Source organism: Pieris napi, chromosome 13 (assembly GCF_905475465.1).
Source record: "Pieris napi chromosome 13, ilPieNapi1.2, whole genome shotgun sequence".
Lineage (NCBI taxonomy): Eukaryota > Metazoa > Arthropoda > Insecta > Lepidoptera > Pieridae > Pieris > Pieris napi.
Window position 1 is genome coordinate 12,509,030 of NC_062246.1, and position 14,930 is coordinate 12,523,959.

General features: G+C 34.5%; 1 protein-coding gene and 1 long non-coding RNA gene across 3 annotated transcripts; both read left to right on the forward strand.

Annotated features, from left to right (window-relative positions):
- The first annotated feature begins 836 nt into the window (after positions 1-836).
- On the forward strand, positions 837-3,260 carry LOC125055538. The gene is made up of 3 exons (XR_007117922.1): positions 837-1,050; positions 2,898-3,003; positions 3,122-3,260. It is a non-coding gene; the product is annotated as an uncharacterized LOC125055538 (long non-coding RNA).
- Positions 3,261-7,153: 3,893 nt separating this feature from the next.
- LOC125055285 (sorting and assembly machinery component 50 homolog A) lies at positions 7,154-14,868 on the forward strand. 2 transcript variants are annotated; one of them, XM_047657677.1, is made up of 13 exons: positions 7,154-7,294; positions 7,499-7,606; positions 7,828-7,950; positions 8,370-8,465; positions 8,654-8,738; positions 9,038-9,167; positions 9,257-9,362; positions 9,443-9,530; positions 9,707-9,888; positions 9,955-10,107; positions 10,242-10,362; positions 10,794-10,998; positions 14,774-14,868. In XM_047657677.1, the coding sequence occupies exons 1-12, from the start codon at positions 7,274-7,276 to the stop codon at positions 10,976-10,978; spliced, it is 1,398 nt and encodes a 465-aa protein (XP_047513633.1). In that variant the 5' UTR covers positions 7,154-7,273; the 3' UTR covers positions 10,979-10,998; positions 14,774-14,868. The 2 variants fall into 2 exon arrangements, with proteins under 2 accessions (XP_047513633.1, XP_047513632.1); XM_047657676.1 differs by lacking the exon at positions 14,774-14,868 and adding an exon at positions 11,321-11,393.
- The last annotated feature ends 62 nt before the right edge of the window (positions 14,869-14,930 follow it).

Consider the following 14,930-nt stretch of genomic DNA (forward strand, 5'->3'; position numbering starts at 1 on the left):
CTATCATCATCACATAAGGTGTACTTAATGTAGCTATTGCTCATCCAGCTCTGAGCTGAGTGGCAGAGAGACTGCCTCATTTGATTTGAGTCCCACATATCCTCGTAGCCAGAGTAGCAAGTGCTAGCAAATAACTTTTCATCAAAACCAACCGACCAAATAATATTAGTTTTTTCAAAATTGTTAATCCACTTATTTAATTCATAGTAATGTGTAGCTTATTTGAACCTCATTAAAATTACGATACAACACTCATAAATTTTCATACACATCAAAAACACATGTCTCCATTCATAAGAGTGTCAAATATGCAGAAAAAAACGACCGCCATTTCCGAAAATAAATTTGGCGGGAAACCGAAATAGCGGCGGAAACGTGCGCCCTTATTACCACTCGTATAACTAAAACATCAAAATCAAGTATAAAAAGAAAATAAAATACACTGTAACACATAGAAATTATGGTTGAATATCTCATGATGATAGACAGGAACATCTGATGTTTTAGCTATAAACATAGATACGGAAACGATTAGTTTCAGGCCACATGCTGACAGGATGCGTGAATTCATTATCGATTCAAAAACACAATCTCTATCACATATCCACTTCTAAATTTTGAGTAAGTGCGAGAGGGACAGAGAAAATCCCGCATCCGGCTACAAAACCGCGCAATGTGCGTTTAAATATCACCCAACTGTAAAATGACCTGAAAATTAAAAGTTGTTTTAGTAATGTCGTCTTAAACATCGTGGGAAAGAGTCTAAATTGCATGTCAAAGTCAAAGTACATGTGCTCTTTTATGTTGAAAAAGGTTAAGGGTATTCTCGGCTCTATTCAAATTTGCGTCAGTCAAGACTCGAGAGTCAAGAGTCAAGACAGAAATCAAAATCGGTCATTCTGTTTTCAACGTTGCACAGATGCGCTTGTTCCTGCAGTATTTCATTTTAAACGTCGTAAATTATTATTAAGTGTTGTGTTTTAGACGTAAATAAGTGTTTGTGTGGTGTTTAAGGATTGCATAGTCTAGCTTATTTTGCAGCTTAGTCTGGTGAGTTGTACACCATTCCATTATTCACTAGGAAACCTAAAATATATTCTTTTCTGCAAATTTAATTTAATTTATTTCATGAAATTATATTTTTTAGTTAATGCATACATGAAATACAAACATTTGTATTTTTATGATTTCAATTAAATTAAAATAACATATATACCTATCAGTCTCATAGTAAATGAATACGTAATCGAGAAAAAAATATTAATAATGTATAATTAAGGTTATTTACAATTATTTCTGAAATTTACCTAGGCTTACTTTTGATATTTAGGTAGGTACATAGAAAATTTAAACTGTTTTGTATTATAAAATACTCATTGGTCCCTAGCCCAATACGTCGTTACAATTTAACTCTTTTTTTATATAATGATAGCATGCTATTCATAAGGAAGCAATATTCGCTGTACATTTTTGCCAATTTCCGCCAATTGTCTGCGAACTTTCTAACGACCACCGCCGCCATAATTATCACTTTCCCGCGTTCTTCTCTCTTCCGGTGTCGTGTTCTTTCTTTGAATTAAACCAAATCACGTTGTACCTTCTTTTTTCAATACTTAGTACTTACTATGTTCATTCTTTATGCAAGTAGCGGTTATTATGAAACTAGTAGGTATATTATTTTAATTATAAGTATTAAGATAAGGTAGATTTTAAATTTGTTTTATTAATATTTAATAATCATGTGTGTTATCAATTTATGTTTACAAAATTTTCATAAAGTGCAAATAAAATTGTTGAAAAGAATCTATATTTAATTTATACCAAAAGTAGTAGTAATTATAAATTGCTATAATATATTTGCTAAAACCAATAACGCTTTCAGTATGAGATATTAGGCAGCCGCTAATTATGAAAGGAAGCTAATTACATCTGCCTATTTACAAAACAATGAGACGTTAAACGATCGAACGTCACCGACAATACGTTCCTTTTTCGAATTGAGCGGAAGTGTCGATTTCGATTATGGAGCGTCCGCCTGTTTGGCGGGAAGACGGCGCGAACGTTTCCGTTACACTCGTTTAGGGAAATATACGGCACATGCTCTTGGTAAAAAAATTAGAGATTAATGGGACATCTGTATGTACTATATATTAATTAAGATTAAACGAGAAAACTTTCAGTGTAATTGCATAAGGATGTTTTGTAGCTTTCGTTTATGTTTCCTAATGAATGGACTTAGGCATCGATTTAGATAGACGTTTTCAAAAAAGTATAACTAATTCTGATCAGAGCATGTCCTAATTATGTTTAGGTATCTTGAGAAAAATATGAAAATTGCAATATAAAATCCCAATAATCGTGTAAATGGCCCCGATAGATACATTCTATTATGCAGCTAACTATACGGATTATTAGTTCAAAGTATTATGTATTGTCATTGCAAGGACGTACATCAATAAACATAATAACATCGGATTTCCGTTACACAAAAATCGGGAAACGCAAATAAAAACTTGTATGGCGACAATACGACGGAAACCGTAGACTATAGAGTATAGCGGAAACCGGATGTGGGCCACGCGACTGAACTAATGACAGTTGTTATCTAATACTCGTAGTAAAAAAACTATTTACAAAAATGATTTTGCTAATAATTTTCGTAAATCTGAAAGTATAACCGTGCATCTAACTCAGCGTCATCGAGACCTCAAAGTTATTAATACCGATAAGATCGATAACAAATCTATAAATAGATTTAAATAACTTTTCTAACAGCATAATAAATAGAACTAGCAAGTCACCAACCGCGACCAGTATATATTAATAAATTATAAACAAAAAACATAATTATTTATTACTGAAACAAATGAAGAAGTAAATTCATATTTTACTTTCAGATGCTCAAAATGCCAAGTCAAGCTCGCTGCGACAGAGTTCCCCCCACAGATGGGGTATGGGGCCCAGTGGACCTGAGAGTCTTACAAGAAGATGATTTACCTTTAGGTAGATACACTATTTAAATTTATTATTATTTTTACTGTATTCGTTCTGCCACACTTTTCTTTTTAGAAATATTAAACACAATAAACGGTCTCCTGTAATGAACAATTATTGATTCCAGACCCGCGGAGCTGGTGTCGCGCCGACGTGGGCATCTGGGTCTCTCGTCGAGGTGGTCTACCCGAACGGTTTCCCATGAACGGGAAGGCACTGTGTCTCATGTCCAAAGATATGTTTGCTGCCAGGGTACCGAAGGGCGGTGAAGCTTTACATCAGGTATAAATCGAACAAAGAATATTTTTGCTGTTCAATGCGTGTTATCGTTTAAGAAAAATCTATACGCGCCTTGAACGACTGCGAGCATCACTTAGATAACTCGACTCTTCAAGTGCTTAACTGCAGTTTAGTCGAAAGACAACTGATTAACAATAGTGAAGCCATATGGGACCATAATCCATATTCTTATATTATATCTCTTTTTTCAGGACTTTAGACGCCGTCTGGCCAAAGCACTTGCTCTACAAGAATTACTAGAAAAACTGCAAGCGAAGTGAAATGAAACACTAGATAATTTATGTTACACATCACTTTTTGTTATATTTTTACCACTTTCAATTAAAATATTGATACGTTATTGTAACTTTGTCTGTGTCATACGTTTTCACGGGTACGTATGGAAATAAAAGACGGAGAACCTGAGATCAAAAGCTTATGTATCGGTATGGATATATATATATATATACATATGGATTAGTAGTAAATAAAGACGGAATTCGTTCATTATCGTAAATATACTTACTCTCTTTTGTTCGCAGCACAAATTTAAATAGAAATAATAATTTCACCCGATTTTTTTACTGTTTCAACACTAAGCCTAAAGCACTAGGAAAAATATAGCGATATGTGAAAGTCTATCAGCAGTCACCGTAAAGGATAGTTTATTGAAAATTGTAAATTGTCGTTATTTCCTAACATTTAATATAATATTATAAATATGAAGTTATTAGCTTAGTAGCACAAAACCGTTTTAAATAAATGAATCGGATATCTGTATTTTATAAGTAGTATCACGTTGTTATTTTTTTTATAATACTGCAATTTTGTTTGTCTTAGAAATAGGTAATCTTAACGTAATATAATAGTTAATATGCAACATATTCCACGTCGCAAAGGGCACTCATTAGTGAAATATTTTATTTGCGCCTTATTTTAAGTTCCTACGATTGTATGTGTATTTTGAATAGGATATTTCGATGTATTTTTGTAGCACTTCTTATACATATTAAGAGGGGATATGATGGTCATATAGTGACATCCTGTATGTTGGTTTATCCTTATGTTTATCGTATACGGTAAAAGTAAAAAAGGCGTCTGTTTCTTTTATCATTTTCTTAACGCGCAAGTGAGATAGTGATAATGTTATTATTAAGTTTCACCTATGTATCGTCGGGATTTGAATTTTTTAGTATTGTCACTCTTATATTAAGTAGATAATTAAAATTTTAAATTAGTTAAAATCTAGTCAAGCATAATTGTAAATAAAATGTTGCTGCACTCTTAGTTTGATTTTTTAATATTTATTTATTTAATTTTTTTTTTGATTGGACAATAATTCACCCCAATTGACCTAATCCCATGCTAAGCTGGTGAAGCTTGTGTTATGAGTACTAGTCAATGGATATACATACATAATATTATAGATAGATAGACATATAAATACATATTTAAACACCCAAGACCTAAGCACAGCACCAAATGCTCATCACATCGATGTTTGTCTCAGCCGGGGATCGAACCCGAGACCCATGGATTCGCAGTTAGGGGTACTAACCACTAGACCAATGAGCCAATCTAATATGTATTCAATCCAATAATATCCAATTTAATATGTATTTTATGGCTAAAACTTTCTTGAATTTTTTTGGGTAAAAAATTAAGTAAACGAGTACCCCATCTTATCTATTATGGGGACACTAGTTTTTATGACTGTTTCTGAGTGCTGAGATATTATCCTCCTACTAAGTTGAAGAAATAGCACAACTTTCTTCCTCCAAACATCAGTGGAAAATTAGAAAAGCATTGAAATACCCCCAAACATATCAACTTTATAACCTCGTCTACCGTGTTATTATTAGTAAAACACTAAATTAAGAGCAGGTTTTAAATAACTTAATCTAATGTGAAATATAAGAAATGATTGGCAAAAAGTATTTACAATAGTCATAGCCTATATAGAAATAATAATAATTATTAAAAATTGATAAATAGGCAACTAAAATAAATTTAAAAATGCTAAATTCGGACTTACTCGAGCGTCATTGAGACCTATTGAGTTGCGAAGTTTAGATAATAAAAAAGATTTTTTTTAATATAATGTATATCTCCTATAATCCGAACTTGCTTATCTCGACAAAGCCGCGCACAAATTATTTAAAGAGGTCTATTAGGTATGAGGATTGAGGGTGTGCAATTGTTTAATCAGTTGCCGTTTAAGGTTCGTAATATTAGAGTGATTAATCAGAAAAAGATACACATCAGAATGAGCCCATTAGACTAAAATTGGGCTAGCTGATGGCGACGTGTATCTCGTTCGTATATAATATTAAATTTCTCATGTAAATAAAAAATAATTTTTGTAATGAGAAATAAAGTTCATTAAATATTATAATAATAATTTATTGCAAGAATATGGTACAAAAATGTGTCAGGTGGTACAATCATAAGTTCGCATATTCTGCCACACAGAATGGCGCGCAAATTTGTATTTAAAGGAATTTTACTTTATTAGTCATATGAATCGGTCAGTTTTTATATTATTTGTATCATTATATTATTGTACATATCATATCATACATGTTCTAAATATTCGGTTACGCTATAGAAGCACCTTGACTTCAAAAACCTAATCACCTTCCCCTTGAAAACATTACATGGCAGCGATATCTTTTCATCGGTGGGGGGAGCGGCTACAGATTTTCAAAAATGTAAAAAAACAGTGCCATGGACATACTCGAGCGCCTCAGATATTGATAGCACGTATTTGTATTAATGTACGTATGTTAATCTGATTGTACGCATGGTGGGTGTGGTCGTATGTATGGGTTGAATATGAAAAAAAAAATTTAAAGGAGCGCGTCAGATTTTCTAAGGGGATGTTAAGTGAACCTAAAAAAAGCTCTCATCTTATAATCTTTCGATTTGGATGTGACGTAAACTCGCAGTCATTAATAGAATGTGCAAAAAAATCGCCATTTTGAAATACTCAACCGCGTCAGTTTAAGATATAAGTATATGGTTCATCTTTATGTCCTAGACGTGATGTTTCATAATCAAACGATTATCTGGAGGGATTCACCTAATTAGATAATTTTATCTAAAAAAAATGTTTAATCATTGAGCTTAATTGATTGATAAGTTCTGAAAATATCAAAAAGTGTATGTTGTTCAATTATAATTTGTATTAATTATATATTAATTTTAAAAAATGCTTAAAAAAAATAAAAAATAAATATTAACCGAAAGAACCGGCTTACGTCGACGATATTCTAAAATATTTATACATTTTTCTAATGTTTATAATGTAAATTTTATTCATTTTTGCAAAGTAGTTTCACCAAAAAATACACACTTTATGTTAATATTACTCATAGTTAATATTTTTAAACTAATATAGACATCACACAGCCGCACGTATTTATCGACGAATTTTTCTTACTTCGGCTTGTGGAAATCGGCACATGTAATTAACTCACCCTACCTTAATCTGACGCGCTCGAAAATATTTGATGATTATTTTTTTTTACTAATCTGATCCTTTATCCTTGACGGGTGGCCATATATATGAGGCTCATATTTGGTAGAGGTACTTAACTAGGTACAAGGTATCTCCCTGTATATTAATCTGCCACGCTGTAGTAAATCCCGGAATCCCCGCTTGGGATTACTATTGTAATTTGTAAGTGGTTTGCTTTCACAGTCAAGTACTTAATAGTGAAAATCCTTATCGCTGATTGCGTCAATGATAGCTACCACGTTATTAGAGTTTCTAAAATGGTGAAAAAGGATTTAGAATCTTTTTGATCACAAGTCATCTTGAACTTTGGATTTGGAAGTATCCTTCAGAGTTCAGAGAGTATTAAACATTTGGAAGGAAGACAATATGTCAATTGTCATTTGTCAATGTGAAAAATATTTATGTAATTAAAAAAACAAGAAAAATTCAAAATTAACTTCTGGAATTATTTAATTCTGGAATATAATATTTTAAATAGAAATGGGCACAGTGCACGCAAAGGTGAGTGTTTTTTCTCAGAAGAATGTCTTTACGAAAAGGTTAGGAAAACAAAATATAGTCGCATTGAAACCCGTAGTTTTATTTTATTATCTCTACGAATTTTTGTTTTAATTCTGCCATTAAAAAGGGGAGACAACTTTTTTGTGTTTGTTATCTTAAAGTGTGTTCAACCCATAACTATTTTGATAAATGAATGTTTTTTAGGCACAAGCTGACAATGTAAGCACAGTGGGTGGTTTGTTTGAGCTTGATGAACCAGAAACATTAGAGGTGGCTATATCAAAACCCACAATTAAACTAAATGGAGTCAGGGTAAGGTTTGTCCGGGGGACAGTATTTGTTTATAATATTATTAATGGTAATATTACATTTTAATAATTTTGTTTTAATTTATTATGAAATTACTATCCATAAAATGTTGCTTTAAGCACATTTGTGGAGAACTTGGTTCACCAACTAGAGTAATCTTTTTGTTTACATGCATTTTCAAACATTGTTCTGAATTTTATCAATATCATAACCTGTTATTATAGGCACGTGTTGACAGAGTCCATGTAGATGGATTAAGCAGGACAAAAGATGATATTGTCCGTAGTGCTGTTGATGAACTGTTCCATGCTACAGATTTTGAAGATGTAATTTTGAAAGCACACAAGGTAAACATAAGTAATCAATCATAAAATTTTCAAATGTTATTTATTATCTATATATGTATGTAAAATAAATTACTGTTTGTTTGTCTGTTATTTGTGGTAAGTTTAGGGAAAGTTCCATTGCTGGTAAACAAACAATGAAAAATATTAAAAACTACAATTAAATTTTTCAATAAAAACTGTTCCTACCTGGGAAATTGTTGATGTCTTTTTAGAAATAAAAAAATTGTCAACGGTTGTGTGTTGTGTAATTTGTGTTTCATAGCTGAGTATGAAGTCTTGACCTCTTTGGCCTGTTTTAAATAAAAATGTTTAACAACACACAAATAGACGTAGGTGATAGTAAGTTCACAAGGTGATCTAGTGTCTTATAAAAACAACTGTACAAATATAAATATAAAGTGACTTATAAAAAACTTCAGGCTCGTCGCTCACTAGATTCATTGGGATGCTTCAAAGATATAGGTGTATATATTGATGTTTCCAACGGTCCTGGATCTACACCTGAAGGCTTAGAGGTATACAATTTCTTTTTAATTATTTCTTTACATCAAGTTTTGAGTTTCATATGCAGCTAAGCGTTTGTGTCTTTAGTTTTAAATGTTCTCCATGTAGTCTTTTTGCAAAATAAAGTGTAACTGAAATTTCAGTATTCAGCTGTGAAATCTGGAAAGGAAATTAAAAATAGTATTTTTATGAGTTTCAGGTGACATTTCAAGTGCGTGAGTTATCACGTATAGTGGGAGGTATCAACACAACTGTTAGTGAAAATGAAGGGAATTTAGTTTTAGGTACGTCTTAACATACCTATCTATCATAGAAAGTTTGTACGAATCCAGATCGGGGTATTGCCTTGCCTTCACAGAACTGTTGTTTAGTAATATATTTAATATGCACTGAAAATTATACTCAGTTGCTGCATTGTCATTGGATTAAAAGAAACTTTTCCTTTGGGTCTACTAAATAAAAATGTCATCATTGCAGAACTTTTCATGTTTATATAATTCTAGGTTAGATTAAGAAATATATGTCTATTCACATTTTTGGTCCTAGTCATAGTAAGGTACAAATCTTACCTTCACTCATCTAGGTGTCCGTCTGCCAAATGTGGCGGGTCGTGGTGAACGGGTGTCGGCAGAATACAGCCTCGGTCACCGCAGTTCTTCTAATTTCAGCGTGGCTGCCACTAAGCCTTTCCCGAAGAGTGCCCTGCAACCGGTGTAAGTTATTCATTCACTTTACTGAGATGCCCAATAATAGTAGGTGTGATCGATTGTATTTGTATCATATTTGGTTGCTTTATTTCCAGCGTGACCACATCGGTGTACCAACAGAATCATGAATATCCATGGTCTGGGTACAGGCTTTTGGATCGAGGTGTCTTATTGGACGTCGCCTTTAGGACTTCACCCGCTGTGAGATTTTTCAACATTATAAGTTAACTTTGAGACAAGAAATGTTGTATATTTATGCCGTTATTTTGGACACTTTTCAGACCAAACATAACCTTCAATGGGAGGGCATGGTGCGCGATGCGTCCGTTCTTAGTAAAACTACCAGCTTCAAAGTAAGAGAGAGCAGTGGTAAGAATAATGTCTTTTACTGCTTGTGAACATATTATATACTAATATTAGTAGGTAATTAAATATTTACTATGTATAATGTATATGTGGATTTATACACCAACATTTAGTTTAAGTTGACTTCTTTTACAAAGTGTTCATAAAAATGCAGTAGTAATAAATAAATGTTATTCCAGGTCCAGTCCTAAAGTCGGTGATCCGTCACATCGTGACAGTGGACCATCGGGACGAGGCCATTTTCCCCACTCACGGTACTTGGGTTCAGTTCTCGAGCGAGTTGGCAGGGTTAGGAGGGGGCGTGGCTAACATTAAGACGGAGCTGCAGGCCGAGGCCAATAAGGAGATCCTGCCCGGTGTCGTAAGTGGGCATTCATTTTTTATATCTCTAATTAAAAACAAACCGGTACTAATTTATCTGTTTCAGGTCGTCCAACTGACGGGCGCGGCCGGGGTGCTCCACGACGTCTTCGGGACGGAGATACCGGAGCTCTTCTACTTAGGCGGACCTGCCACTATACGTGGATTTCAGCAGAGAGGCGCCGGGCCGCATTGCGATGGACTCGCGACCGGTGGCACGGTGAGTGGAGGCAATTAATTGATCAAATCGGGTTAAACTAAATTTCGGAACCTAATTATAAAAGACGAGATTTTAAAATAATTCTAATTTTGACATCCTTATAATTATTTCTTTGTCACGTGGCTTGTCACCAGATGTACTGGGCGTCCGGTCTACACCTGTACACGCCTCTCCCCTTCCAGCCGGGGAAGGGAGGGTTGGGAGAACTGTTTAGATCTCACCTGTTCCTCAACGGAGGATGTTTGGCGCATCCAGGTAAATATTGTATAGTGAAAGATTACTTTAACTAAAACTAGGCGTCGCTAAAATATATTAAAAAAAACGTGTGAACTGCCGCGGTTAAGCTATTGCATAGAATTTCTTATCACCTTATGCAATTATAATTATTTCTTTTTTATTTATGCAGATTTTCTCTTTGATATTAATTCAATCGACCACTATCTACTATCGGTCTGTCTCACTCTAACGCGTACCGGCCGCGGTTACGCTACGTCACCGATCTCGTCATAGAGATGTGAGACGCAGTATGCGTTCTGTCCCGCTCTAACGCGTATTGGCCGCACCTATATTACGTTATTGTGTGTTAGGAATTTCTTAATTCGGTCGCCACGCTCAAAACCCGCGATAAAATCTATGCAATAGCTTAATAAAATATCTGTCTAAAAGGAAAAACCGTCTGTCCGCAGAAGAGAAGACGCAAGCCATAATCGAGTCACTGTCCTCCGTGCGAGTGTCGTGCGGGGCGGGAGTGGCGCTTCGCTTGGGGCGAGTGGCTCGCGTCGAGCTCAACTACTGCTTCCCTCTGCGGGCGGCCGCGGGAGATGCGCCCGCGCCGGGCATTCAGTTGGGCGTGTCTGCGCATTTCCTATAGTATCACCTCTGTTGCAGAAGGTGAGAAATTATAAAACAACGTGCTAACCTCGTCTCGTGTTAGACTTCGAACAATACGGCTTCTGTCCCAGACCTTATTCTGGCCAAATATGACCCAACAAATTTCCTTATTTATGACGTCAAAAAGCATTCTGTTAGCGAATACCTGGAGTCATATTTCTGTATCAGTGTTATTTACAAAGAGATTCCATAATCTTGTTTTGTTATTCTAGAGAATAAGGTCTCACTTTGCCGGTTTGATGGTTTCAGTTCCTTTGACTTTTATTGCCACTATTTGCATTACCTACAGTTTAACATACGCCTTTATTTATTTTGCTTTCAGGTGGTTGTAGCGATGAATAATTTATATATAATTTTTATTTATGTTTCATTCAGACGAACTAAAATGTAAATTATTAGTTTTATTACGAATAGTGTTGATGTAATTAATATTGTTACCGGACTTGTTGTTTTATTTTCCCCTTTACGAAGTAATCTAAGTACAATAGTATATTTCATTACGAGTGCGGAAAGCCTGTCATTGCAAAGAGTTCCGACAAATGTGAGGTCGATGACGGTTCCACGCGTGTACTGAACAACTAAATTTAATACAGTTGCGAAAAAATGAAGAAATTTAATTAAAAATATTTATAATTTTGCGGTGGTGTTAATTCAAACTAAATATCGTCGAAATTACTTATTTTGTGCAACAAACAACTAAACTCGCAAAGACATTTTTTGGCGCCTACCGTAATTAATGAATATAAGCAGAGATTTTTTTTTGTTTTCTTCACTCATTCTGGGTAGGCAAAGGGAACTACGCGGTACGCCCATGCAGCCAAGTCTTCAGTAGAATTTTTTATTGATATGAAATGAAATTTAATGAGATGAAATGAAACCTAACCTACTCATTGAATCAAATCATTAAATCTGATATTGAAACAAAATAGTAGCTTATTTTTAGAAATAATTGCATGAATCATAAAAACTTCTATGATTTTTTTAGTAAAAACTTTTTAATTATCCCTATTATATTATCACATCTGATACATCAAATAAAATTACATTATTGGTTCAGCGTCATCGTTGTCAAGAGACAGCAGTTAGAGCGGGCGTACACGGACTGCTCGAGCAGTTAGCGGCTGACCGACGTACACGGACCGCTCGAGCGGTCGGCGTTGACTGCTTGAGCAGTCGGTTGTTGACTGCTCGAGCAGTCTCTACCAACCGCTCGAGCAGTTGAATTTCTACCGCAGTCTAGTCATGGATTCAGACAGAGAGACACTAGACGCCGCGAGGCCAGAAGAGAAGGGAGGGGGAGGTCGTAGAGCTGTCGACTGCTCTAGAGCCGCCGACGGCTCGAGCAGTCAGTGTATGCCTCGCCACTGCTCGCGAGCGGTCGACAGCACGATGGAATTTCATCATGTAGTTGACGGCTTGAAGCGGTCGCGACTGCTCGAGCAGTCGTGTGTACGGCAGCGAATGAATGGCTATAGTTCACCGCGCGGTCGCGGCTTCAAGCAGTCGGTCATAACTGCTTGAAGCAGTCCGTGTACGGCTGGCCTTACTCTTGTGAAATAATATTATTAATAGCATTATATATTCGATTATGAAACAAATAAATAAGAAGTAACATAATTTACTATTAAAACAATATTATCACGTCGAATGTGAAAAATGTAATTAGTAACGCATTTGAACATTACAAATTGATTAGTACCATGCTATCAAAAAGGAATAGTTGCTAGTAATTTATATGTTTAGCATAAATGAAACCGCAGTTTTTATCAACGTTAACTTAATTTTTTTTATCTGTATACCCAGCTATATAAGCTAAAGTGTCTAAAAATGATGACCTCTCGTAAATATTTGATTTCGACACCATATTCACCAACTCACCAACACTTTTTGTTTGATTGTGTACGAGTTTCGTCAAAACCGATTCAAATTTAGACAACTTGACGTGTGTGACATCTGCGACATCATCAAATAGTTTCCGCGCCATTTCGGTAACAGTTTTGAATACCATCGCACTTTTTTGACGATACTAATTATTTAGGAGTCTCGGAGGACCTTCATTGGAACACCTCCAAGTGAGTTTTGCTCCGGAAACGCGTCAAAAATTTTATAAAGATTTATAAAGTAAACTTTGCACTGTAAAACTAATTACCGCTAGTCTAGCATAAACCACATTCAAAATGGCCGATTAAGTTTATAAAATTAATAGGGATGTGAAAAATAATCGATTTTTTTTAAAGTGAAAATCGATTTTTGTATTCGATTTTAATATTAAAAATAATTGAAAATTCGGCGACCAAATATTCATATACTAACTCTAACCTAACCAATCTAAATAATATTTGTTTTTGTGGAAAGCTCCGATCTAAATAGTAATTGTTTATTCAAGCCTCGGCTTCTTGGCGTCCTGGTCGCCTTCGGCGACCACATATTCATATACTAACTCTAACCTAACCAATCTAAATAATATTTGTTTTTGTGGACAGCTCCGGCGCTACGGGAAATGCAGCCCCTCCACCCTTGCGTACCAAAGCACAGGCATTTTATTCAAGCCTCCGCAACCTCGGCTTTTTGGTCGCCTTCGGCGACCAGCCTCAGCCGCTACAGCTTTCATAATGCCTGTGCTTTGTTACAGCGGGTGGGGGCTGCTCTTCCTCCGCGCCTCCGATTATTTATATACACTCTAGGGGTAAGACAGACAAGACCACGTGGATAGTGGGGTGCTCTGATTCGGTTTTGGGTACTTTTTGGATATTAAAGTAAACACTTTATTCTAGTAAAAATTAAATAATATAGAAAGTTGCAAACAATGAAATACAAGTACTAATTAGAAAATACAGACGAGTAGGTATCGATAATTTCAAAAAATTTCGGAACCCTATAATCTATCAACACGAAATTAGGTTAATTTCAATGTTGATTATTCTATAACTTTAAATTTCAAAAATGAGGAAATAATCGATAAATAAATAAAACGATTATTAACAATCGATAAATTAAAAACACGATTTTTTTAAGTGAACGTCACATCACTTATAACCAATAGAAAAGTAGAAAATGGCGGATTGTTTACAAATTTTAATACATTACACAAAACTTTAAATTTTTTATAAAAATATTTAGACGCGTTTCCGGAGCAAAACTCACTTGGAGGTGTTCCAATGAAGGTCCCCCGGACACTCCTAGATAATTAGTATCGTCAAAAAAGTGCGGTGGTATTTAACACCCAACCCTATTTGAGTAGGTATGGTACCTTGGTTACTCAATATATGGTAATTTATTAGTTGAATTTACATACTTCCTTGTAGATTAGATAGACATTTTACTCACTATCTTTCAGCAACAAAATAATATTGTCCACTGAATTTAACTGAGAATTTTCTAGTTTTTTAAAAGTAAGAAATAGGTAGACAAAAAGCAAAACACACATTTTATAATTTTGTGAAATTCAAATATCATGATTTTAATAATATTCAAAGAACAGTTGTCATATCAAATTATAACAGATAAAAAATGTAAATAGGTAGACAACAAACGATCCAAAATACAAATATTACACGCAACATTTAATACCCATACAGCGAGTATTAATGATGTGTATTTTTGTTATAATTGTAGTACTACATCCATTTTTCTATATAGTTTTGTTGCCAGCTAAACTAAGGAAGTTCAGCAGTAGTATCCTATTAGTCCTAAAGTGTAAAATGTTGTGTAATCTTGTTTGACTCTCGTTCTTTAAAATCAATCTTTTTTTATTATTGTTTTTATTACGTTACAGGTTTATAGAGAGCAACAGTGATAGGAGTCCCAGCTTAGTGGTAATTTTAGATTCTTAGCAACTATTTAAAAAATACAACAAAAACTTTGAATAAACAGTCTTTTATTAATAAAAACAAGTCATTTGTCAATGTATAAGATGGTAATTTAACTTAAAT

What these genes read in the sequence shown, in the direction of transcription:
- LOC125055285 (XM_047657677.1), top strand. Translation starts at nt 7,274, where the DNA reads ATGGGCACAGTGCACGCAAAG. An exon ending in CCTTTAGGACTTCACCCGCT is followed by an intron (nt 9,363 to 9,442) that starts GTGAGATTTTTC and finishes GACACTTTTCAG; the next exon opens with ACCAAACATAACCTTCAATG. An exon ending in GACTCGCGACCGGTGGCACG is followed by an intron (nt 10,108 to 10,241) that starts GTGAGTGGAGGC and finishes GCTTGTCACCAG; the next exon opens with ATGTACTGGGCGTCCGGTCT.